The 26738-nt window shown below is 32.6% G+C and overlaps 2 protein-coding genes across 2 annotated transcripts; one reads left to right on the top strand and one right to left on the bottom strand.

The window, feature by feature from the left end:
* On the top strand, positions 1132-3919 carry LOC105174113 (fructose-bisphosphate aldolase 6, cytosolic). Its single transcript, XM_011096107.2, has 3 exons — positions 1132-1288; positions 2452-2679; positions 2821-3919. Exons 1-3 carry the CDS (start codon positions 1261-1263, stop codon positions 3639-3641), a joined length of 1077 nt encoding a protein of 358 aa, XP_011094409.1. The 5' UTR covers positions 1132-1260; the 3' UTR covers positions 3642-3919.
* LOC105174112 (trihelix transcription factor PTL) lies at positions 7849-11229 on the bottom strand. Its single transcript, XM_011096106.2, has 2 exons — positions 10530-11229; positions 7849-9528 (listed from the first exon to the last, which is right to left on the bottom strand). Exons 1-2 carry the CDS (start codon positions 10910-10912, stop codon positions 8322-8324), a joined length of 1590 nt encoding a protein of 529 aa, XP_011094408.1. The 5' UTR covers positions 10913-11229; the 3' UTR covers positions 7849-8321.

The following is a 26738-nucleotide window of genomic DNA, read 5'->3' as shown; positions in this document are numbered from 1 at the left end:
TAAAATAAAACAATTTACCTTTTCGAACAGGGGTAAATTGTTATTTTTTTTTCATAGGAAAGTAATTTGTTTATCTACAATATCATAGGGGGATAAAATGCTATACACCCAATTTTGTTTTACAGATGAGTGTGAATCAGGTCAATTCAAGATTTTCTATTTGATTTGACTTTAATATCGTATTAAATGATTATTTTATTTTTTAAAACGTTAAACAAATAAATAAATATTTAATATTAATATGTGAAGATACAATAGTGGGTGAGGTGAGTAGAGTAGTGTGTAGTGGAGGAAGCGTCACTGAAAGAAACCATGGACCTAATCCGCCGTTTTAGGTGTGGTTTTGAGTTACGGGTAGCGCGTCTTTGTGGTTGTGGGTGTGGGTGGAGGAAAGTCGTAAAACCGCCTTGTGAAGTTGGATTTGAGGTCTTGGTTTTGTTGAGTTTCCCAGGAACCAAATCAATCGGCGCCTACAGTGTAGTAGTGGTATTAACTTGTTAATCTCATTTTCCCCACTAATTACCTTAATTATAGATTTCACCCAATTCCAACCCCCATGCTAAAAGACCCTTGCCCTTATTATTCATGGCTAATTACAGTGAAAAGTCGTGAACCTGTGTAAATAACTACAGTAATAGAATATAGAGAGTGGCAATTTTCAATTAAGATTTTGGTATGGTATAATAATGATAATGAGAATAAAGCAAGGAAAGGAACACGTCCATCTCCAACTTCAACAGTATTTAATATTAGAATTGATGCCAATTATATATTTAAGAAGAGAGCGTGAGAATAAACGTCACAGCAAAGGGAATAGACGTGGGCATCTCATCTCATTTTTTGATAAAATGGAATACATGAATTATGACCATTTCCTCAAATTTGAGACTCACTTTTCACTTATTCACTGATTTGGGATTTTTATATTTTGGTTTGAATTTATATTTTAGTTATTTAGTGAAATTACTTGTCAAAGAAAATAAAACAAAAGGCGTTGATTGAGCATGAAATCTGAAAATTGGGGGGAAAAAAAGAAAAGGCGATAAGGTCAAAATAGTAAATGCGAAAAGAGGGGTAACTTGGAGGAGGGGTCGAGGTTGGGCGATAACAACGATGGTCTATACCCGAACCTATAATATATAAACCCTAACCCCTCACCACTTCTTCCCTCACTACTACTACTACCCACCAAAATCTCTTTTCTGTCTCTCTTCCTCCCTTTTCTTCGAGTTTCTTCGCTTCTCATTTTTAGTCCTAGCCATGTCTTGCTACAGGGGAAAGTACGCTGGTAATTTTCCTTTCTCTCTCTCTCTCTCTCTCTCTCTATTCTGTTTTATTGATCTATTTTTGTCTATGGTATTGCTTGATGGTGTGCCTTTTTTAGTAGATCTTAGATCTTTTTGCCTTGATTTATTCGTTTTGTTTGCTGACTTTTTCAGATCTGAATTATTTTTTAATGTTAATCAGCCGGTTTTCTACCACTTGTTTCTACATCCGTTCAAGGCTTCCATGTTTCTAGATCTGCTTAATGTGATGTTTATTTGGAGTAAACCTTGTATGGGTCTTAGCACGTCCTGTTTGATGATTGAAATTGGAAGGAATTTTTAGTTTAGTGGTTTAGTCGTTTATTTTTGGGGAGAAAAAGCTTGGATCTTCGTTCTGCCCTGATTGATAATATTGGTATTCATTTCTTATATGCTTTTGACCTATGTTAATTCGTTATCTACCTTTTTTCTCATTGATTCCATTGGACCCGAGATTTCCTGATGATCTATTAGACACTTAAATTTTTTTTAGTAAAGCTTTATTTTTCCCCGTCTGCTGCGGTTTCATTGCTTTAGCTCGATAGATCATTTTGGTGTAGCAAATATTCTCTGATGTGATTCGAAGCGAGGATCGTTATGGTGTCTAGATTTAAATCTTTTTAACTGACAACACAATGCTTCACTAGTAGATGAAAGTTATTTTTCCTTGTAGATTTTTACCTACTTTGAATTTCTACTGCCTGGTGCGGTGCTATATCCAGATCTAGCCTTGAGTTGCTATAGAATGTTATATCTAATATTGGGATATATATATTTTAAATTTTGTTGTTGTAGTATTTCTTACCTTTTTCTTGTGTGTATAATTTGCAAAACATATTGTTGTTTAAAGCAGTGTATGGTAATGACCTGAATTGTCTAAAAATCTGTTACTGACCATTATTACTTTTAGTTAAATCTGCTATTTTTATGGGAAAGAGAACGAATTAATGGTGAATGCTCTCTAATTGTTAGCGTAATGGATCCATGGGACACCCTATATCCATATTGAAGATGATGATACTTGTATTTTTGTCTTAGTTTACTGAAAACCGTACCTATTGTTTTGTAGGTGGTTTATTTATTAGATCCGCTTTGATTGATCTATATACTATGCTCCCTTCAACGAGTAACATTCTTATTTTTGCAGATGAGCTCATTGCTAATGCTGCATACATTGGTACCCCTGGAAAGGGTATCCTTGCTGCTGATGAGTCTACTGGCACAATTGGCAAGCGTTTGTCTAGCATCAACGTTGAGAACGTCGAGTCAAACAGGAGGGCTCTACGTGAGCTTCTTTTCACAACACCTGGTGCTCTTCAGTACCTCAGTGGAGTTATCCTCTTTGAGGAGACTTTGTATCAGAAAACAGCTGCTGGTATGTATTATTTCTAAGGGTTCATTGTTGCAAATGACAAAGCATTGATAACCTGCAGTAAAATTATATTTGCCTGCATCTTTGGCAGTTGAAAAGAAATTTACATTAATTAAAATTCCTTTTATGTTATGAATTTTGCAGGCAAACCCTTTGTGGATGTCATGAAAGAAGGTGGTGTCCTCCCTGGTATTAAGGTTGACAAGGGTACTGTTGAACTTGCTGGCACCAATGGTGAGACCACCACCCAAGGTCTTGACGGGCTTGCACAGCGTTGCCAACAATACTATGCTGCTGGTGCTAGGTTTGCTAAATGGAGAGCTGTGCTTAAGATTGGTCCCAATGAGCCATCACAGCTTGCTATCAATGAAAATGCCAACGGTCTAGCACGCTATGCTATCATCTGCCAGGAGAATGGTTTGGTACCCATTGTTGAGCCCGAGATCCTCGTTGATGGCCCCCATAGCATTGACAAGTGCGCTGATGTGACAGAACGTGTTCTTGCTGCTTGCTACAAAGCTCTCAATGATCACCACGTTCTCCTGGAGGGTACCCTTCTAAAGCCTAACATGGTCACCCCTGGATCTGAAGCCCCAAAGGTTGCCCCTGAGGTCATTGCTGAGTACACAGTTCGTGCCTTGCAGCGAACAATGCCCGCTGCAGTCCCTGCTGTGGTGTTTTTGTCTGGTGGACAGAGTGAAGAAGAGGCCACAGTCAACCTCAACGCCATGAACAAACTAAAGACCAAGAAGCCTTGGAGTCTTTCTTTCTCATTTGGACGTGCTCTCCAGCAGAGTACCCTCAAGGCTTGGTCTGGAAAGGAGGAAAATGTCCCAAAGGCCCAGGCTGCGTTCCTTGCAAGGTGCAAGGCCAATTCCGAAGCAACCCTTGGAACTTACCAGGGTGGTGGTGCTTTGAGTGAGGGTGCCTCTGAGAGCCTTCATGTGAAAGACTACAAGTATTAGGTCAAGTTTTTGATTCCCTAGATTATTCTGCTTTTGTTGTCGAGAGCATAATTAGCAACCAAGTTTATAAACTGCTGCGACATCTTTTATCCTATTTACATGTTTTTAGGTTTTGTTTTAATAAGCTTGAGAAACATAAGCACTGGGAGATTTGTGTGGCTTTTTTTTGTTATTGACGGCTCATTTTGTATGTCATGTTCTCTGAATATTTGCCTATTGTTTTGGCATTAATGGGAATTTTCTCGCTACTTCGGCAATAAATAAATTTGCTGAGTCAAGTTTTGGTCGGTCGGAACTGGCTGGAGTTTTTCCTAATCACAGCAGCAGTTATCAGAGCTGATATTCATACCATCGTGTTGAGTATAGTAGCGTTGGTCTGAGTTAAATATATACCAGTAACACTGCAGTTGAAAGGTTACGGCCATATCTTGAATTTATTGATCCCATCTCTTATCATTTCTTTTTGTCCACAAGCACAACTTCAGATTTCTCATTCAGTCCAAGGGAAGGCTTTCTGCATAAAGTATACGCAAAGGATCTTTCGAGTGGGTCCCCATCGGTAAATCATGAAAAGTTTTTCAACTTCGCTCGGAAGGGAAGAACGCTTTCCGTGATTACTTTTCCTTATGGACTGGGCCTGACGATCTTATGATGCACCTCTGGGATGGGCTTTCTAATGGGTAGCTTCACAGCCTGCGTCCAGGGTTAGGCTCCAACCTGTCCATACTTTATGTGGGCTGATAGTCGGCAGAACTTGCAGGTAAAACTATCTGCACTGTAATTCTTGTGCAAAGTCTTTTATTTTTTCCTAAAACAACTGTTGTAATTTGTAAATCTTACATCTTTGTTCTTTACTATATACAGTTATCCAGTCCATGGTTACTACAACCAGAAATAATGTCCAACGATGACTTTTAACTAATTGAAGATTTATGTGCGAACTAGTAACATGGCATTTATGTATCTCTATGACTATGGAGTTGGCAACAAAGAAAAACACATCTCCAACAGACAGACCGATTAATTCATAAATAAAAAACCTGGGAGATTGGAACTTACTACTTAGGAGAAGAGTGGAGTTGTAGGAAAGGAAGGGAAGGGATGGCAGATTTTCAGAGAGTGTCAGTAGGTAGTCAAATCACTTGAAAAGCATAAAAACAAACTGATTACGCAATTTCAGTTTATGTTTTTTCAAAATACTTAATTGAAGGGCAGGCTCAGCTGGAGCTGGTAACTGATCAGTCTCCCACTTGACTGCTGCTAATGGCTAAATTGTCTGTCTCGAGACCTATATACATAGTATTTAATAACAGGGCTTCCTTCCTCGGGGAAATCAAAGGGCCGGGGCACGGAAAATTCAAACTATTCATCAGAACAGATGGCATATATGACTAACTGTTAATCTCCTCAGCTTTTCTTGCCTTGTTTGGTTTCTTACATTTCTTTACTCATCACTGAGAGAGAGAGAGAGAGAGAGAGAGATCTGAGACTGTGTGTGTGTTTTTGTAGGGCAGTGGGCAAAACTCTCTGCCCAAAGGGAGGGAAAGGGATAGGGATAGGGATGGGAATTGGATTTCTTTTATTACATGTGAGATTTCACAGTTTGGACCTTTGTAGCATTACTTTCCGTACAGTTTCCACCTTTTCGCAACTGACTAATGGATCTCCAGTTCTTGCATTAAATTGACACTGTGTCTCTGTGTATGTGATTCCCCCATCAATCCTTCCATTATTATCTGGGCTTTTTCCGCTTTCACCTTTGATTTCTTTCTCGACTAAAATATTGGTCAACTTAATTCAATCCGCATCGTAAAAAGGTGTGTTTGGTAAGAATAGAATAAGAACTAATAAAGGGATCATATACTTTTATTTTTATATATCTTTGTGATTGCTTGTTTCATTATTATTACAAGAAGTTGAGTTGTCCTAATTGGGACTGAGGGAATAATCCTTTTTGCCCTTTATTTGACTAATTATACTTGTTTATTTTCTTTTAGGTTATGGTTGGATCCCTGGATTTAAATTCTCCTTCCACTCTAAATTTAAAATATATTTTATTAAATATTAATTGATTCCAAATTCTTATAATTATACGAGCTGTTATTTGGAATAACTTTAGCTTTTGTTTGACAAGTTTTTTAAGATACTCTTAACAATATCATTATCTTAAAAAAAATCATGATTTTTAATAGATTTTTTTGTTGTTAAAATATCATAAAAGTTGAAGTTGGATGAATTTGATACATGAAAATTCCTTGTCCATCTGCCTGTTATTCTTAATTAAATTACAAGCAACTCAGTCAAAAAAATATTATATATTCAATTTTCAAAATGGAGTGTAATTTAATTTGATACCATAGGCCGGGAATCAGTTTTTGGAGAAACGCAATCTGAAAAAGTTATATTCAGATCCAAACCTTTTTCCTGATTTAAATTGATGTGCTTATCAACATGCCAAATGTGGTGTCATTTCAATCAACTCATCTATTTGTTGCTGTACGACAGACGTATATGTATTATCAGATTTGCTTGTCCTAAACCAAATATTTTACCAATAAAAAGATTTTTTTTTTTGAATATTTCGAAAGAATGAAAATGGTGGTCACGTCAGGACTGGTAATTAGCGGACAATAGACATTAATTTGTGTTGGAGATTCAAAATTCATACGTGAAAAAGGTTGCATGAGCTAAGAGTGTCGAGGAGGGCCCCCCGTTTTAGGGTTCTTTGGTGGGGTTAATGTACCTACGTTGATGATGTAAGAGGGGGCGGCATTCATGTTTTTTCTTTTTCTTTTTCTTTTCCTCTCTCTTTTCTATTAGAATATAATGTGACTCGGGTCGGAACACCTAAATTTAAACTCAAGATCCTTTTCTTTAACAAAAAGAGTGATGCTAACTCGATCAATTGATTTATAGCGGTTTTTATATTTATTAATCAAATTAAGGAACTAAGATGATTGTCTAATCTCTTGTAATGAATAAGTTGGATTACATAGAAAGAAACGAACTTCATGCCAAGAAATATGGGAGGAGTAAATCTATTAGAAGAAATATAATTTTTAGCAATGGTTAATTATCATTGTTAGAAGTGAAAAATTGTGATGTATATTAATTAATCATAACTGTGTAACGGTTATTATTTTTTTATTTCTGCAAGCAAGACCAAAGTATTTGCTATAACTAAAATCCTGCTGCAAATATATTGACCATAAAATCATGGCGAATATTGATTAACAATAATTAAATTTGAAGTTTTTCATAAATTTATCTGATCATAATAAGTAGTATTGATCTATTAAAATTTTTAATTCATAATAATTTATTGTGTAGAAAATAATTAATTATTATTTTTATAATAATGACTCAAAAACCCTACTTGTTTCATCTTTTTGAGAAATCCATTTCAACCTACTTCACCGTATGCACACTAGCAATAATGGGTATCCATATAATTAAGTATATATTAAAATTGTTAAATCGCTTCATCTCCTGTACTGTCATTAAGGCTTACTTGTATTTTTTATCCTGGAAATTAGGTATTTATTGTTTTAGTCCTTTAATTTTTTAGGGATAGTATTTTAATCCTTTTTTTTTTAAATTTTATTTAATTTTTTTTTTTTTGGAGTTCATCCTTCTAACAAAAAAAAATGAATGCATTCTCATGTGTATCTTTTTAAAATTGCGGCTGCTGTTAACTTTTTAGGGTATTATTATGGTTTCAAATTTTTAATTATTGTAATTTTAGTCCTTTTTTTACTAGGATTTACCCTTCTAGTTGGTGTAGGCGAACTCCGGTGAACAAATAGACTGAAATTACAAAAATTAAAAAATATATAAAAGATATTATCCAAAAAAATTAAAGAATGAAAAAGCCAAATAACTTAAATTATAAAACAAAAAGTAAATTTAATCCTTGTCAACAATGGCATATATAAAACAAGATTCAACTATATGTATATAGAGTAAAATATATGAAGATGGAGAAATTAAATTAATACCCAATACTAATTAGTCTCATGAGCACAAATTCTTATGGAGAGAACAACACTAAATGAAACAGATTCTGCTAAATAATAATAATATATAAAAAAAACACAGATTTTCACATAGCTAATACTCCTCACGCAAATCAATGCAAGACCCAAGGTTCATTCTTTTCGCATCTCAATCTCCCAAAATAGTGAACAAGAAGGAAAATAATAAAATCTTTATAATCTTAATGCAGTAGATTTCAAATATAGTACAAACAAATTATGCAAACAATCATATGTTAAAATGATCAGTTGTTCACATAATTAACTTCTGTCTAGTCTAGCAGTTCGCAAAACTTCAACAACAAAAACAAATGAACACAAGAGTTATTTAAGATTACCACATGCAGGGTAGCAAACGACTGCGAGGCGCATAGTACGTACTTGCCCACCAGAAGAAATCACCACGGAAATTAAGCTAATAGAACAACAATCAGCACCTCTACGTACTTCCAACTTCATCTTATGCATTAAATCCCCCTGAGTCAGCTCTTTGAATCACAAACAGCTACCGACAACCATAGCTAAACTTTCACCTCCCAAGTCACATATTGTAAGTCATGATTCACCTGGTCTGCACCTGCTTACCTTGTAATGTTGTCCTAAAATGATCAGAATTGTAATAATTAAGTTCAAAGCCTTGTTGATTTCAGTCCATAATTCTCCCATAAGCATCTCCCATGAAGTACCTAAAGCAGCTATCACTCATGGGATTGCCTGTATTAGTGTTAGGAGATGAATTATTTCCATGATTATTAAGCCTTATTGTATGATCAAGGTTGACCCCGTGTTCACTGGTGTCACAGTAGACTCCTGATCCTCCTTGATTTGAAATAGACTCATGACTCTGATAGTATGTGCAGCCTTTTGAATTCTCCTTTCTTTTCTTGTTGCACTTGAGTAGATAATTATTGACACTATCCCACTTTTCTTTGCACATCAGACCACTCCTGTCATGTCCGAAACAGGCCATTTTAGTTGCTATTTCCTCCCACAGCACCTCTTCTGAGGCCCCTCTCTGCTGGAATTTTACTTCCATTCCAGTTCTCAAGTGAATCAATCTTGTGATCTCACATTCAGGCCAGATATCGCCTTTAACTGAGTTAGTCATCGTTTCACTCCCATCATCGTTCTGGTTTTCGCTTAAGCTACGGATTATCAGCTCCTCCGGGGTTGAAGCCCTCAGTTCTTTTCCAGTCAGTTTTTGCAAAGCATCCATTAGAGCAGCATCTCGAGATTCAATCCAGGCTCTTTCGCTGGCCCAGAATTTGTGCTCTCTTTCTATCCTGGCAGCATCTTGTTTTCTCCATTCCTCTTCTCTTAACAGCCTTTCTTGCTCCTTTTGCTCAATCGTCCTCATCATTTTCTCCATCCAGGCCTCTTGTTTATCCATCAACTTCTTCATCTGTACGTCAATGAAATCTTTGATCTTCACTTTCCAGCTCCTCTTGCCCCTTCTTTTCTTGTTCTTTGATTCGTTATCAGCAATCCCTTCGTTGAGATCATCACTATTGTCTGATGAACTAGTGTCTGCATCAGAATAATTCGAGAGACTAAGGCTGGTGTCGGAGAGCTTCGGGCCTTGAAGGGCTTCCTGATTACCGGCTAATGAAGTGTTTTTATTCGGAAAATTGTAATGGAAACTCCCACCTACAAGATGGGCTTCCGCGACAGAAGCGGCTGAATTATTAGTTTCACCATAGAGAGCTTCAAGTTGTCTGAAAAACCTGTAATGTTTGCCGTCTTGCCTTCCAGCCTTGCCTTCTTTAGTCTTCTTGTAATACTTGTACAGGTTCTCAAACTTCTCTCTGCATTTCTTGCCACTCCTCTGATATCCGTGCTCCTCAGACATTATCCTGATATTTTTAGAAAAAAAAAAAAAAGGATTATTCATCAAATTATACGTTTTGATCTGGAGATTGACTAAATGAAAGATCTTGCAGTAAAGTGAACCCTAGTTTCATGTAATGGGCCGTGAAAAAAGCTTCATGTGATAATAATATTTGCTTAATAAGGATCGGCAAAGTCATATGGTTTCTTTGATTCAGTTGTGTAGACACACCCCCTTCGGAATATATATAACTATTCAAAAATTCCAGGGAAAGTTGCCAATGGAATTGGAGGAAGAGCTGTTCCTGCTCGCGTCTTTTCCTAATATAAGAGACACGAAAAAAATGTTTGCTGGAAACACCCAAAAGAGTGGCCTTTGCTGCATCTGAAAAGTGGGAAAAGTTACTGACGAAATAAAGTCACTGGAGAGCTATCTTATTACAGAAGTGATTGCCGAGGTGACTCGTAGAAATCCAGGATGAACAAGTAAGATAAAAAGTACAACCTGCTGGAAGCTTCAAACTAAGCTGCTGTCATTGTGTTAAATCCAAAAACTAGATTGTTTGATTTATAAGAAAAACTAGAGATGCAATCCCATGAATCGTTCACTCTTCCAAAAAGTATTATGAAAAGAGAGCAAATAAGCTAATAACTACGAAAACGAAGAGGAATAAGTAAAACCCTCTCAGTGCCTTCTCCATTATCTACCCTCAAAAACAACCCCAAGAAAGCAAGCGTGGAGCTTGTTGTTTTGAGGAGTAAGTAAGATTTACAAGGGAAGACGATGTCCGTGAAAATTAGTAGGAGATTAGGGTCTGGAATCGATTTGTTTCTAGTGCATGTGTGTGTGGAATTCTTAATTAATTGTTTCTTGAAAAATTAATTAAAGATTTGGATAATAATGAAATCGGGTGGTGGGTTTGATTTTGGAAAACCTAGAGGATGAGTAGAGAAGTGTCTGTGAAGTGGGAAATTAGGTTTTTAACCAAAAAGACATGGTTTTTGTTATGTGTGTATAGCAACGTACCTTGAGACCTCATCCCACAAGGGACCCTTCTGGTTGGCCTCCTTGAACTTGGGGTCAAGCCTTGATCTGATCTCAAGAAGAGTAAGCGTCTCTTGCCTCGGCCACCTCCCCGTGCCACCGTCTCCGCCCACTCCCCCTCCATTTTCAAACCCACCGAAACAGCCACCGGGGCCGGCGGCGCTGCTGGAACCAGCAGCTCCTCCTGCATTAGTAGTATTGGCAGTAGTAGTGGAATCTGAGCGAAAGATGAGCATGTCGTATGGGTGAGGCGGGTTCAAACCACGGTGGCTGGAAAGCAAGTCCGGCGGCTGAGGGATGGGCGGAAATAAAGGCCTACTGCTTATGAACTGCCGCAGATCGGCCATCCCATATTGATCTTCCATATTTCAGACAACACGGCAACAAATATCGCAGTACGGGGGAGAGAGAGAGATTAAGGGATGAGAGAGTGAAGAAGAGGGGAGGGGAAGGGGGGGACAATGGTGAAAGGAGCGGCAGACCCGGATCGTGTCCTTACAGAAAAAGGTTTTGAATTCACGTAGAGGACAATGGACCCATTTCTGTGCTGCGTCAATGTATTCTAGACATCTCTTTCTCTCTCTCTCTGTAAATCTCTCTCTTTCTTGAATGGGCAGGGGGGTTTGTGTATGTACGTAAGTACGTACATAGATGGTATGTATGAATACAAGGTATTCTTGTTTTGTATGCTTGGGGGAATGTATACAAGCAATTAAGTAATAAAGTGGAGTAATTAATTAGGTAGTGGAATAAAGGGGAAGAAGGAGAAATAATTATGTCACAAGTACTTATATAAATGGTGCGTACATCCCATTCCCACCCCTTCTTTTTCTTCCTCTTCTACAGTGATTTTGATACTTGCCTTTTTTGACTCTTTTTGTCTCTTTTCTCTCTCTAAACCTCTCTCAACCCACTCTCTCCCATTTACTCAAAACCAGAAAAACTCCCCCACTCTCTCTCCAAACATAGCCGGTTTTGTCATGAGTTGCGTGAGGAGGGTCGGTGAAGATGAATTGAATGTGGGCGGTGATGTGTGTTTGCATTGCTGCTGCCTCCTCTTCCTAAATACACTACTGACTCACTGACTGTCTGTAAAATCATACGCATTTTGACATCACTCTTCCAAATTAGATTCACTGTTGCCTCATTAATTAATGCTTTAATATGTTTACTTTAAATACCAACGTCGTCTCTTCATACATATTCCTTTTGTTCCTACCAATTAATACCTACTTATTTCTTAAGTATGCATTAATTATATATTACAGCTGCTACGTACGTATAGTAAGAGTAGTACTGCTGTGTGTTGCTTCCTTCTCCAACCAAAAGGAATTCCAATCGGGGCTCGAGGACGAGGACGTTACTCACTCCTAATTCCAAACCCCCAAACTTCCTTTTTCATCCATTATTTATTTTGCTATCTTTCCTATTCCGGTACATTTTAATTTCTTTATTATGCAAACTTCTAAAATAAATGGAGTTTGACCTAATCTAAATAAATTATATAAAAAATACAAAACATTTATAATCTGATTGATGAACAATTCAGAAAAAAATAATACCACACTTACTCTGTAACTGCTTTGATTCGACTCAAACTTTTGAGTAAATTTTTTTCACTAATTCTCTTATGTGTCAAAATTTATTTATATTTATTTATATTGGCAAATGTGGTAGAGTAACGCAGTGGTGCTCTTTCAGAATTCCATATATGGAAGATAGATAATTAGGGTTAATTCACTAAAACACAAGCTTTTTCTTTTCTTTTTATAACTCTTGAGGGATTCTTCGACTATATATAATTTTTCATCTCTTTCGGTTGCCTTTGGTCGTTTTTGTTCCTACTCTTTTTTGGTTTCTTTGCCCTTTTTGGTTTCCTTTAATTTAGACAAAAATTATCATATTTCACTGTATATATAAACTGCAATTCGCAATTTGTATTGGTTGATTGGTAACGATAAGCCTCATAATCGAAAAGCTGTGAATTCAAGTTCCAAGAATATGGGTGTAGGACAATTTCCGTAGTAGTTTGTTGGCTGTTTTAGTCCCGTTTGAATTAATTTGAATAATTGATGTATTGAATCTATTTCTAAATATGAATATATCGAATATAATGAATAGCATACTATTCAAAAGTTGAACCGCATTTCTTGAATTGGTGGAAATATAGTATATCAACCAAAAAGTTAATTGGTCAAGTAGAATTTTTTCGCGAAATGTATGGGAAGGGTAATTGTATTATTACATCAGTATTTAAATACATCATGATACATTAGTTCAATCAATACATCAATATAAATAAAAATTATGAAATAATAAATATTACAATAAACTTGTATAAGAAATCTTGGAATATTTTGGTCTTAATTAAAGGCAGTAAAAATTTTATTTATATTTTTTATTTGGATGATATTTAATTAATTGATAATTGGTATGTAGATATGTGAATCTTGATATTGATAATAAATATTAATGGAAGGCGATGATGGTTTTGTGGAATTAATGATATGCTACTGATAAAAGTCAACAACATTAATCAACTATGTTTGATGATTTTAGGTGGCTTTTGGACTGCTTTCTGTTTATTATGGCTGTCTGCTCTGTGGTGTGCTTTTGAGTTCGCTGTTTAAGGCAAGCCTCAGCCTCAGCTTCATATGTTGAGGAAAGCTAAAAATATGCATTAATTAATTATGTCTTCCATACTAATTGCATCAATTAACCTCATAATTAATCTAATAAACAATCTCTAGTTTTTTGTTTTAACTTATCATAATCTTTTGGTAAATTACAAATTAACGTCCAATTTTTATTAATTAGCTGAATATAGTGAACATTGGGTCCGTTTATCAAGATGTGGAAGGATATATCTATATATATATATATATATAGTTTAGTAGGATAATTACCTTTGATTCTATCCATCTAACACAAATTTTATTGGCTTGCACTTTAGGGTTTGCTATATGGGACCGCCATGAGGTACATATGATGTATAAGTACTTTAATTATTAAAAAAGACAAAAGTATATATAAGTTAATGTTATTTGACAGGGAAATAGTATTTTTAATGTAACTAATGCCTTTCTAATTATTTACGGGATTCTTATTTTTGATCTCATGACGCCCTTCTATTAAATATTTAATTAAAAAAAATCACGTGATGGTTAAGTGCATGAGATTAAAAGTGTTGTTTTTGAAATTTATGAAATCGAAAGGGCTATTTTTTTTAAAGTTATGAGACCAAAAGTAAGAATTTGATAATCAATGAAAACAAAAGTGTAAAGACTCTAATGACCACGTGCTAAACATGTGGTATTTTCTGTTAAAGTATCTAATATAAAGGTGTCATGGAATTAAAAGTATTATTTTTTAAAAGTTATGATACCAAAAGTGAGAACCTAATAACCAATTGGACTAAAAGTGATAATCCCACAATTAATTAACATCTAAATGTCCGAAGTTGTGTTAATTAACTTGTTTGCCCTTCTCCTTAGATTTATTACAAGAACCTATTTTCTTATACTATGTATGTTCAATTACAATAGTCGCTCTATGACACTAGGAAAAATATGACATTTTGCTATACTTAATCATTATCATTAAAGAAAAGAAAAAACATGGTGTATACAAATCAGCTGCCACACCACAACAGTCGACCTAATTAATTAATCGTTATTTTTATTAGTGAGGCTAAAATATTAGTCATAACTAAAATTATAGTAAATATATTTGTCATAGCTAATAATCATAATAATTTATCATGTTAAAAATATAAATTTTTAAATTGACCATAATTAATAAATATTGATTTATTATAATATATATATATATATATATATATTTATATGTACATGTCCTTAGCTGGGTAGCCTTCCTCCATGGCGATTAATTTAGGTTATTAAACCATACATTGTAACTTACCATTGATTGCTTAGTTTATGAGTACGACCGTGGAAGATAACCAATGATAGCAATTAGGTAATATATATATATATATATATATATATATATATATATATATTTAAGATATTCTTGTCTCAACAAGATCTATTTTTATTCAAAATATGCCCCCTAAAGAAGCCCCAGCTAACTCATCACAAATTGGCTATAGAAAATTTTTCATAAATTCCATTATTTCTTTGTCTGATTGGGGAAAAAGCCCCTATAACCTCAAAAATATTCAGAACAAAAAATATTTATTGATTTCATATTGGGATTACATTAAAGCCTTTCAATATTTTCTTCTCAAACAAAATGAGAAAAATACCATATCTTTCTATTTCGTTTTTGGCACCAAAATTTCTCCAGAAAAAAATTCAAATTGGTTCGTCAGATGGTGGTATTATTTTGGTCCGAAACCACAAATTCTTCCAAAATCGGTCCAAAAAACATTCAAATTTTTTATAGAAAATCTCAAGATCAGTATGTTTTCAGAGCAACATCTGACCAATTTACTCAAATTCTACATCCAATCCATATAGAAATTCATAATTTGTAAATCGGACTTCGACACGTTGTAAGTCGGCTTACTTGACTTATTTATGCTTCAATAGATTGTTGTCTGATCCGAAAGAGCAAAGTATGAAGATCTAATATTATGGATAAATTCATAAGAAGCATGAATTCTGGAGTCTCCTTATCATGGGACAACCAAGAAAATTCGAATATAATTACCACAGGAGAAACATTGTGGGAAGACAAAGATCTATTTGACTGAAAGCCTCCAAAGATTAATACTAAAGAAATTTATAAGAAGTCATTTATTGATTTTAAGTCTGCGTATACTATAAAGACATAAGAACAAGTTTTACCTTTAGTATCTGATCAGCAAACATTACATCTATTTTCAAAAATATTATATTATTAAACATATTAAGAATGGTTATAAATTTCTGCATATTGGTCTTGTTCAAATTGCTATAAAACCTTTAACAAGAGAAGGATTAGACACTAGTGTGTTTTTTGCTTTAAGAGATTGTAGACACCTAGATTTTTATGATTCCTTACTTGGTTTAGTAGAAACTAGTCTTTGCAATGGTCCAATTTATTTCAATTCTTTTCCAAATTTTACCATTTCTCTTAATGATCCTCATATTTTGGATATTCTCACTTTAAATGTAAAAAACTATAATTATAAAATGAAGTCAGGATCTCATATTTATGAAATATTTTATAGGCTACATTACAAAATTACTAATACTGGTCTAGATATTCAAGTCATATCTCACACTAAGTCACCAGGTCAAATAGTATTTTGGGAAATAAACAGGGCAAAATCTAATCTTTTAGTTCCAAAAACTATAGAATGGAAAAATATTACTTTACCGAAAATATGGAATCTACCACCCGGATCAATTCCCCCTATTCACCCCATAGAAAATTCAGAAATCGACCAAATTACCCAACATCCTGATGGATCCGTAGGAGTCAAATTTTGTAGACAAAACTCATTAAAAATAAATAGGAGTTCCTACTCTCATCCTATCACCCCTTCTAGACACTCAACTCCAGAAACAATTAGACCTACTATCTCAAAATTTCAAGGAATAAGAATATATCAAAATCTTGCACAACTAATATATCAAAACTATGAGGAAACAGGATCCCCCAATTCTGCACCATCACAAATTCTTACAATTACCAAAGAGTTTCTAATTGATAAAGAATTCTTAAAAAAGACTTTCTTTTTGAAGAAAATATTTCTAATAGAAAATGGTTCATGAGTAATTTTTCTGAACTCCAAAGAGCAAACATCAGATTCGAATGGTATGAGTACATTTCATACACTAAACAAAATATTCCATTTTTCTCCTATTTATTCCAAACATATGGAGATGATAAATTAGTAGTCATCCAAAAAACTCTCGAAAAATGGATAAAGCTTGATGGATCAATAATCTCCAGCGAACATCCACCATTAGAGGAATCATGTATCTCCATAAAAGACCAAGTTATCAAGTGGCTTCCAATGAGTGAACCATCCACCAATGAGGTAAGTAATCTGTTCAGATTAAACAAAGTAATTTTTCAAAGTTAATCCTCCTTACATCCACAAATGAGTCACCAATAATTGATTTCCTATAGAATGGAGGATCAAATTTAACCTCCTTACTTTGTTTATCCATAATATTAGATCTTAATACTTTGCTCTTTCGGATCATACAACGATTTATCGCGGCACAAAAAAGTCAAGTAAGCCGACTTACAACGTGTCGAAGTCCGATTCACAAATTATGAATTTCTATATATGGATATATCGGATAAAGATATACTTTTTCGTATGCATCAGTATGTAAAATATATAAAGATAATTTGGTTAGAAAAAATTTGTTTGAGTTACAACAAGTCATTAATAAGTCAATTGGTGTTAAATATAGAATTTCATTCAACTTTTTTTTTTCAATATTAACAAATTCAATTAATTTTAATAGGGGAAATCAAACGTCAGGATATTAGATGTAACTTCACAAACGACAAGAAGTTAAAGTGTAATTATATCAAATCTCAAAGAGACTGATGTATGTAATTATTATCCCTATAACTAATGAATTATTAAATAACATGATGTTATTTGCCAGTAACGTCAACAATAGAAATTGTAATATTAATTTCAAAGTCTAAAGATAGGTATAGTTAATAAAATGGAGAATAATTTTATTATTTTATAATAAAAAAATAATTTATACTTTACTATAATTAAAGAGGATATTTGGTGTTTTAACTTTTTTTTTTTTTGGGTGATACAGAATAGGTGGAGGCGCGGCAACGAGTGCAGCACAATTCTCCCCAGAGTGTTGTGAGAATGCCTCTTATTAGGGGGGAGTGATAAAGAGTCTTTACTGATGTTAGAATTTTGATGAGGCTGAGTGCGCTGCTTCTTATGATTTAGTGTGTTGATTTTCAAAGTCTATCTTCATGTACTCTGGTTTTGTTTGGACTTTCAATAAAATTCATCGCTTCTGCTCGAATTTTTTTTTTTTTAAAAATTAGTTACACACATATAAAGTGTGTCGTAAATTATTAATATTAACAAATAGGGTAAATTATAACGACCTCTCATGAGGTTTGGCATAATTATAAATACCTCCTTATTATTTAAAAAATTACTAATACCCCCTTAATTTTAACGACCGTCTAACAATTAGCTCAATTCTTTAGATTTTCATCCATTTTTATGGTAAACTGACCAAAATGTCCTTGTGGATTAAAAATTATAATTTTTTTTATGGACTAAGTGGATATTTTTTTATAATTTTTCTATCCATCCTGTTCAATTTTTTTTGTAAATTTTTAAAATAAAAAATATAGTAAGGGTAAAGTTGACAATTTTATACCTCAATCCAAGGATTACATAACTTCATCAAACATCATAGGGTGTTTGTAATTTTTCAAACAACGAGTAGGTATTCGTAATTATGTCAAATTTAAGAAGAGATTATTGTAATTTACTCTAATAAATATTATTGCATGAAGTACTCTGAGACTATGTGCTCTCATTGGGACACGTCAACTTCATATGGATTTTGTTTGTATAATTTTTGAGAAACCTCATAGATTGTAAGTTGAGAGTAATATCAATTGGGTAAACGTTGAATTTGCTCTATTTCTTTCTCTCTCTCTCTCTCTCTCTCTACACCATAACAGAAGAAAAAATATGTCTAGCTAGCTCGCATGGACCCAACTTCCTTATACCTACCTACTTCACTTAAAATATTTACAATTAATTTCTAGAGAAAAAAAAATCATTATACGGAAAATGACTATGAAATATTAAACCATTCTTATGTAATTAATTTGGATCTTGACCTATTCATTATTTTAGAATTTGGAGTAGTATCATTTAATTTATACGGACTGTGGTTGTGAATATTGAAATTTAAAATAAATATAATCGACACGATGTTACAGGAGGAGAAAAAAATTATATTAGTAACTCATAATTAAAAATTTAAAGGACATCAACAACTCAATTTCATATAAAAGTAATGTCCATATATTTCATTCAAACGAGATAAAGAAAGAGTACAAATATACATAAAAATAATAAAAATGGGGTCATGAACGAAAAGAAATATAATTGTAAATTAATGCCACGATCGTATTTAAATTCGGTGGTCATGATTATTTGATCCCAAATTAGGGAGACGATTCCCTCAAACCACTATGATGACTTTCCAAACAAGAAGACCTCAATCATCACATCAACTTTGTACCAATTGTTTAATTAAAACCTAATAAAACTCCCCCGCACCCTCCTTAAGAAAAAGAAAAAAAGAAAAAGGGTATATATAGTAAAGTGAATAATTGAATTATTTGGACCGTACATCTACTTATGAAGGCTGGACCCAAATTCTTGTAGGTGTTTTGATTGAGAGAGAAGAACACAAACTACCACTCCCATGTGAATACAAAGAATAATGATGCCACCCCCACCCCCACCCCCACCCCAATCAGCACCGCTGACATTTACGTACAATATTTATACGTACAGAACTTTTCCATTTAACACGACAGCAGTGCACTGTCGTCTTATTCAGTTCTCGAAAGTTTGCTTGCAATTGCAATTGCTTCTCTGTGTATTGGGGTGTGGCAGCAGCTGGATTATGAACATGCATCGCTTTTCATGCCCATCCATACATATACAATTTTCTTAGATTTTTGTGCTTTTTCCCCCCCGCCCACCCTTCCCCTGGACCGATCATCTATACATCTTCTTGTACTTAAAATTTACGTCTTGTTCTAATCACAATCATCCTAATTCGTACATACTCAGCTCGTCGCCCCAAACATCTCATCTCAACATTTATGACTTTGCAGTTGTAATTAAAACCCCTCTTTCACACTAATTAACTTCATAATCTTTGATTAATTAACATCTCTTCTCACTCAAAAACACGATTATGTTAAGAAAATGGATGTTAAGTACCTAAAAACGTTACAACATCCCATTATTTTTGTATCCATCTCTGCATGTCAAATCTTCTGCCGCAAATTAAATGACTATTATGTATTTTATGCTTAAATGTAATTTTCATACTCTATTTTTTCATAATTTGATCCTTCAATCGCAAGAGTTTACAAATGTTGCAGGAAAAGAATTTTAGTTTGGGGCTTCAGTTTTTCATTGCTCAATTTCTGCCAACATGGTGGAAAATTTTTGTTCCTTTATTTTTTGTATTCATCGTTTTAATTATGTATCTTTTTAGAGTAGTAAAATATATCATATATATATATATTTTTAATTTTTCATGATTTTAATTGACTATTGAGAACTAAAACACGAAATGTAAAAAAGCACGTGCGAGTCACATGCTTTCTTCCAATAATATTTGCAAACTCCGACAATTGAGGAATAAAAAATCGCAAAAAAAATTAAAAAATTGCAGGACATATTTGCTACCTTAGAATGATAAAGAACTAAAACATCAAAATATAAAAAATACAGAACAAAAAATGCATTTAATCCTATAATTTATTATAGTCCAACATCTGAATTACACATATAAATGAGTTTGATCAGTTCCACTAGACATGTGAGTAATAATTTATTTTATTCAATGTGAGTTATTGAAATCGAGTATATTTACGTAAACCAAAATTAGAAAGAGAGATGAGGTTAATATCCAAAACCAGGTTGGTGTAATTGTCCAATCTATATATTTTAGATAATGAAATTAAGGAGACATGCATGCATATATATATATATATATATATATATATCCTAGGTAGGAATTAAAGACATTTAATGATGATATTGACATGTATATATGTATATATGCTTAGTTTTTACAATATATAATTAAGGCAAGAAACAGAGTAGTTGAAATCCCTGATGAGCAGCTTCGGAGTTGATGAATAAAAGGAAAAATGTACAACAGGTAGTTGTCCCAACAGAAATTATTTGATAAAATCACACTGCATACAAACATATGTGTAAAAAATGAAGAGAGGATGGAGAAGGTTTCACAATATATATCCAAGAGAGCAGCAAGTAAGTAGTAGTGCAGGTGCAGGTGCATCCAAGCTGATCAGGTGCCTGCCTGCATCTCAGCTGCTTACCCACAAGTATTTTAAAGCTTCCATCTCTTTAATTTCTTCTGTTGCAGAATCCCATATGTATATGGTTGCTCTCTACGATTGCAATAATTACTCTCCTTCTAAAAGGTTTGAGCCACTCAGGTATTGTGATTCTACACGGAGGGTTTTCTGTGGATCCTTACATCTCTGACATAATTAATAATTGATTATAGTATAAACTTGTCCAAGCATTTCACTGTAATAATTGTCCAAGAAAGGATTTGGGGCGCATGATGGGATTGGGACATGATACGTTAACCATAAAAGAATTTGCTTATAATTATAAGGGGATATATATAAGTGTTGTGAGAGTAGTGGAGGAAATTGGGGTCAAAAGAGTATTCATTGCATGGGGAATTAGATAACTATCTTGTTTTTATTTAATTCATATTAATTCAAAAGATGTGGTGTTGAGAATGAGTTGTCTGTCACCCCACAAAAACTTGAACTAAACTTTAAACTTATTTTAATCATTAAACATAAGAAAAAGCATTAGCAACTTTTGTTTAAGTTGTCGTCTGTTAATGTCATCCAAACGGGACTCCCAATTTGAATCACTACAGCTTAGAGCACCTGTCCACTCCTCATTCGTTACTACTTATTCTTTACTTTGCCCATTTCAACTAACTCAACTAATTAATTAATATTCTTTTCCTTCTTTCTTTCTTTTATTTAAATAATTAAAGAGAGTCAAAGAATTATATATTGAGACATCTTTTTTTAAATAAAGAATTAATCTCTCATTCAAATAATATATATATATATATTAACAGTCTAAACACACGCGATGCATAGACAAATAAAAAAAATTACGATAAAAATGTTAGGGTAAATAATCTTGCACTCTTTGAAATTAGGCCAAAATACACAAACACTCTCTTTTTCTTTAAAATTACAGCTACATTCCTAGAGTGTATCGTTGTCATTACAATTACACTCCCTATTCAAATGTAAAATTTACGCAGATACTCTTTAAAAAATATTACACTAACCTCTCAAGGGGTGTTTGTGTAAATTAGCCTAACCTCAAGGGTATTAATGTAATTTATCCAAAATATTAATACACATTAATCAATGTATTTTGGTCAATTTTAATACACATATAGCTGCAAGAAATTGACACAAATGTAGTGTGAGTTAAAAAAAAAAAAAGAAAGAAGTTTGTGAGGAAAAAAAATATGAAAAATGGGTGAGAGAAATATGGAATAGTGGCTTGAAAGAAAAATGAATTCAAGGGTAAATTACTATTTTAACTCAATTTTATTTTAAGAAAAGAATAAATATAGAGATAAATTTGAATATTCAAAAATTGATACGATAATAATATTTATAATAGTATAGATATATGGAGATGATGTTGATGCCTTAATGTTGAACATGTTTTAAATATCCATCTAAATCTATAAATAGCTCTTTTTTCTAGCTTTTGAAATTATGGTTTGTTCAACATTTAGTGTGTTATCTTTTTCCTTTAGTAATTATTTTTAGGAAATAAATTCCGACAATAATAAGATAGTACTAAATGAGATACATAATAATAGATAGAGGGTAAGGTTTATGAGTGAGTATTTAAAAAATGATGGATCTAAGTTGGGTGGATTGGATGGAGAAGAATGTCAACTCCCCACCCATTCTAAATTTATAATATTCGTATTTTTCAACCTACTCTAAATAATCTTTGTTTACCTTTGTTAGTGTATAAATACTAGTAACTAGAAATACTATAAATTTATTTTTTTTGAATTTTTGCGGCATTATAAATGATCACGGCTTAAAAATCGTGGTAAATTAATAATTATTAATTATAATTAAATAAAATTTTTAATTTTTACCACGATTAACAATATTCTCCATGGTTAATTTTTAGCCATGGTCAAAATATTTGCCATTCTCTAATGTCTTGGCCACATTTGCGAAAACAAAGGCTAATGGCCGTTACAAAGTCATGATTGATTTGTATTTGTCACTGTTTCTTCTTTTGATTATAATAATTAATTGTAGTATAAAAATATATATTTTTTAATTAGTAGGATATGGTGTGAGTACTATATATACTCAAGTGTATAAATATTTTTTAAAAAAATAAATAATCAATTATTCTTTTATCAAAATTTTATTATTTATATTTATGTTTTATGAATGAAAAATGTTTTAGTTCGTGTGAGTAGAGAGGATACAAAATTCAAGAGTAAACTATTTTATAGTTTATTATTAGGCGAGAGCATCTTTTTGGTGTCTCACTTTTTGGTCTATTTTTTTAGTTATTATTTTTAAAATTATTTTAATTTTTTTCTCTTTTAATAACGGTCAAGTTGCTCACTCTTTCTCAACTTCCATTTTTTATAACTTCATTTTTTTAATTTTTAATTAAAATAATTTAAAAATAAGAATTAATTTTTAGAAATTTCATTTAATTATGCATATTCAGTTTAAGAAAGAAAGTCACTTTTTATTCATAATTGGTTGCTTATGACACCCCGTTACTAAATTGTAGACTATCGATTATGCGTTTAAATATTTGTAATAAATGGTACGCATTATATTTTAATCATTAATTACTATTATGTTTATCTTACACGTTTATTACTTGCTCCACTTTTAATTATATATTAATTTTATTTTAAAATTTATGTCATATCTATCTAATTATATGAGCGTAAATAGTGCGTGCTACAATCACTAGTAAAACTTAAGGATGTGAAGGATGAAAGATCTATTTTTGCTTGCAACATGACTGTATACATTTTAGACTGGACGGAAAGTTGGGCCGCCAAACATACGTCGGAAGCCCACTGAAACTCTGATAACTGGACCCAACTAATCACGTTCATAATTATATCTTTTTTTAATTAATAATTTATTTCTCTTGAGTGAATCAATTATGGATAGAACGGCAATAAATATTAATAATCATTGATGATGAATTTTTATAGAAATGGATTATTAATAATTTCTAATATATAGCTAAATAAATACTCACACCTCTTATGATATTTTCTCAAAAATCTCAAAAGTTTACAGGCTTTTGGACTGTTGTCGTTAATTATAAGTTCCACACTAGACAACCTATTGATTTGAGTTTCCAAGTTTTATGTTTAAGATTTTCGATTTGAAGGCTGGATGTCTGTAAGTAATAACTAAATAATTAAATAAAATTATAATATAGCAATACATGATTGATGTTGGAATATCTTACAACCTTCCCATAGAACAGTCATGATTTTTAAACAAATTTTAGATTGATTTTATTGATTTCTTTACAATTTTGTGTTGGTGCACTCCTAACTCGAATACAGACTCATTGTGATTATTAAATTATTTTTTAATGTATGTAGTTTTCGTAAAATCATACAATTTAGTGAAATTTAGAAATTAACGACCTTCATCTAATATTTTTACCACCTTCATTATTCTCACAACCTATTAAGTTAAGAACAACGAGGTATTTCTAGTATGATCCAACAGTAGTGTATTTTTGTAGGATCATAGTATAAATAATCGATGCCTATTATATTTATTTGGAGTAGCAACCATGTGGAAAATCATTTAAATGAAAAAAAAAAAAACTTTATTTCGAGTTTTTGGCACAACAATGATTATTTCAATGAAGAAGGGGGGAAAAGAATGTTTGAAAATATAAATACTAATTGGCAATGAATTAATAATTAATTGGGTAAGTTAGTAGGCACATAAGTGTGAATTTGTACAACCCATCTCCTTGAAGATCCCCAAAAACAACCTTATCCCTTTGTCCGATGGGGCCATCATGTCTGGTTTAAGTTTTAAATTGGTGTTCCCTTGGTGTGTGTCAAAACCCATCAATTTAGCCATTCAATCATTATCACCCTTCAATTTCTAAATTAATTTATAAGGGTTCGTTACATTATTTTTTTTCTATAAAATTCAATTCATTACATTATTTACTATATTTAAATTTAAAAATTAATGCAATGCATTGATAATTCTAAATTAATGAATATACGCCAAAAAAAAAAATACTGTAAAAATAAACATAAATCCATAGTCGTCGGACTCAATTCTGTTCTTGATTGACATATTACTTGAAGTTGTCGAACATGAGGTTCTTTCTTTCTTTCTTTTAATAAATTAATTTTATTCATTAAATTATAAATTTCAATTAATTATAATTATTTATTTAAATAAGTCAAAGTTCATGTAGTAATGAAATTCAAATTCATGGTGAGCAAAACATTTGTTGAATAGTTAATGTGGCCTTAGTTCAGTTGGTAAAATTTATGCAGTATGACTTTAAAGGTTATGTGTTTGAATTCTGTAACATGCGTGCAGAGAATGTTGATTTATTGCATAGTAAGTGTAGTTTAGATTTTATTTATTTAATATTGTTGATCAATATATGATTATTGTAATTATCTTTGTTAGACATTGACATTCGACAAAAATAATTATAATTAAATTATTTTAATTGATAATAGTTCATCGCTTCAAATAAAAATAAAATATTGAATAAATAAACCTATTGATAGTGGGGATAGGTTGTGGAAGTTACCATCATCCATTTTACCTGATTTAAACCCTAATCTCTAACTTAAAAGTCAGAAGTCAGAGGTGAAAGGTTTGATTGCCAGATAATTTCCAAATAAGGTCACAAGTTGATGCTGATGAACAAACCCAAAACTAAGATTGGAAACGGCGTTTGTGGTCCGTCATTTGGACGTTAACTTAGTGCATATTTAGGCCTTGTTGCTTATTGGGATCTAACTATATTATTATTATTATTTATACATAAACAGTAATTATTATTAAATTGCAATTCACGACCCACTCACATTTTACCCCTCACCACATTTTTCATGGAGAGGTAAATGGTTGTTTTTTTCACCTATTTCATAAGGGAAAATAGTAGTAAGGAGCAAAAGGGAAGGCATCAAATTTTTCACAAAGCCATGAGAATAATAAGCTCAAGCTCTCAAACAATAGACAATAGTGATGAAGAACTGTTATGCTATTCTGGCAAGAGGGCGAAATTACGGATTTCGTGGACCAAAGATAACCCAGGTCGGACGTTCTACAATTACTCTGTAGGTCGAGGTAATTGTCAATCTTTGCATGGAAAGGTCCTCCAATTTGTGCTAAGGAAGATCAATGTTTTTGGAGGATAAAATGATGAATTTACAAAAGAAACACAATATTCTTTCTCTGTTAGTGGTTTTTTAGTTATTGATTTTATTCATATGGTTGGGATGTAATTGAAAGTTGATTGTGGATGAGAATGAAGAAGAAGTTCATCATTTTGCAATGTTGTAGATGGAGCATACTATCGGTTATATAAGCATGTAATGTAATTCAATGTCTATGTTAGTGTAAAAATTTAGATATGTTTTAAATGGTAAATATTATGTTTACATCACTGTTTTTGTTATAGTAAAAATTTAGATATATTGTATGTTTAATTTAATGTATACTTTAGTGCAGAATTTTAATATTACTTTAAAAATATAGGTTTAATAACATTTCCGTTCCAATTCAATTCAAAACCTATAACAAGATATATATGCACAACAAATAAGAGATAATTCTCCTCATAGAACTACAAACAACAAATACTACAACTCCTCCACACTTATGGGACTAAATGTGGTGAGGGGTAAAATAAAGAGACCAAAATTGGCAACAGTATTAGTTGTGGGACGTAAGTTACAATTTTCCACACTATAGCAGTCAAACACACATGCTCCTTCCATCAAGAATCTAACAGAAAATATGAGTGGGACATATATTGTAATCTTTTTTTGACACTTATGGAACTAAATGTGGTAAGGAATAAAATAATGGGACCAAAATCACAAAAGATAGAAATTGTGGGAAGTAAATTACAATTTTTCCATTAGGAGAGAAAGAGATATTTGAGTTTCCCTATATTTCTTACTTTGAAATACATGCATGCTAGGTTTATCTCAGGCTAACATGGAATATGAGTACAACTGATCGGTTATTCCCATCAACCAGTTAATAAAATATCAAGACATTGTACAATATTATTGATCTTTAAAATTCTAGTTTAATTTGTAATAGTCAATAAGTAGGGGAAAATACAATCTTTTGTGTATAATTATTTACTATAAATTTAATTTG

The sequence above is a fragment of the Sesamum indicum genome, linkage group LG11 (assembly GCF_000512975.1).
Source record: "Sesamum indicum cultivar Zhongzhi No. 13 linkage group LG11, S_indicum_v1.0, whole genome shotgun sequence".
NCBI lineage: Eukaryota > Viridiplantae > Streptophyta > Magnoliopsida > Lamiales > Pedaliaceae > Sesamum > Sesamum indicum.
Note: the sequence above shows the minus strand (reverse complement) of the source record. Positions and strands in the feature narration are given on the sequence as shown.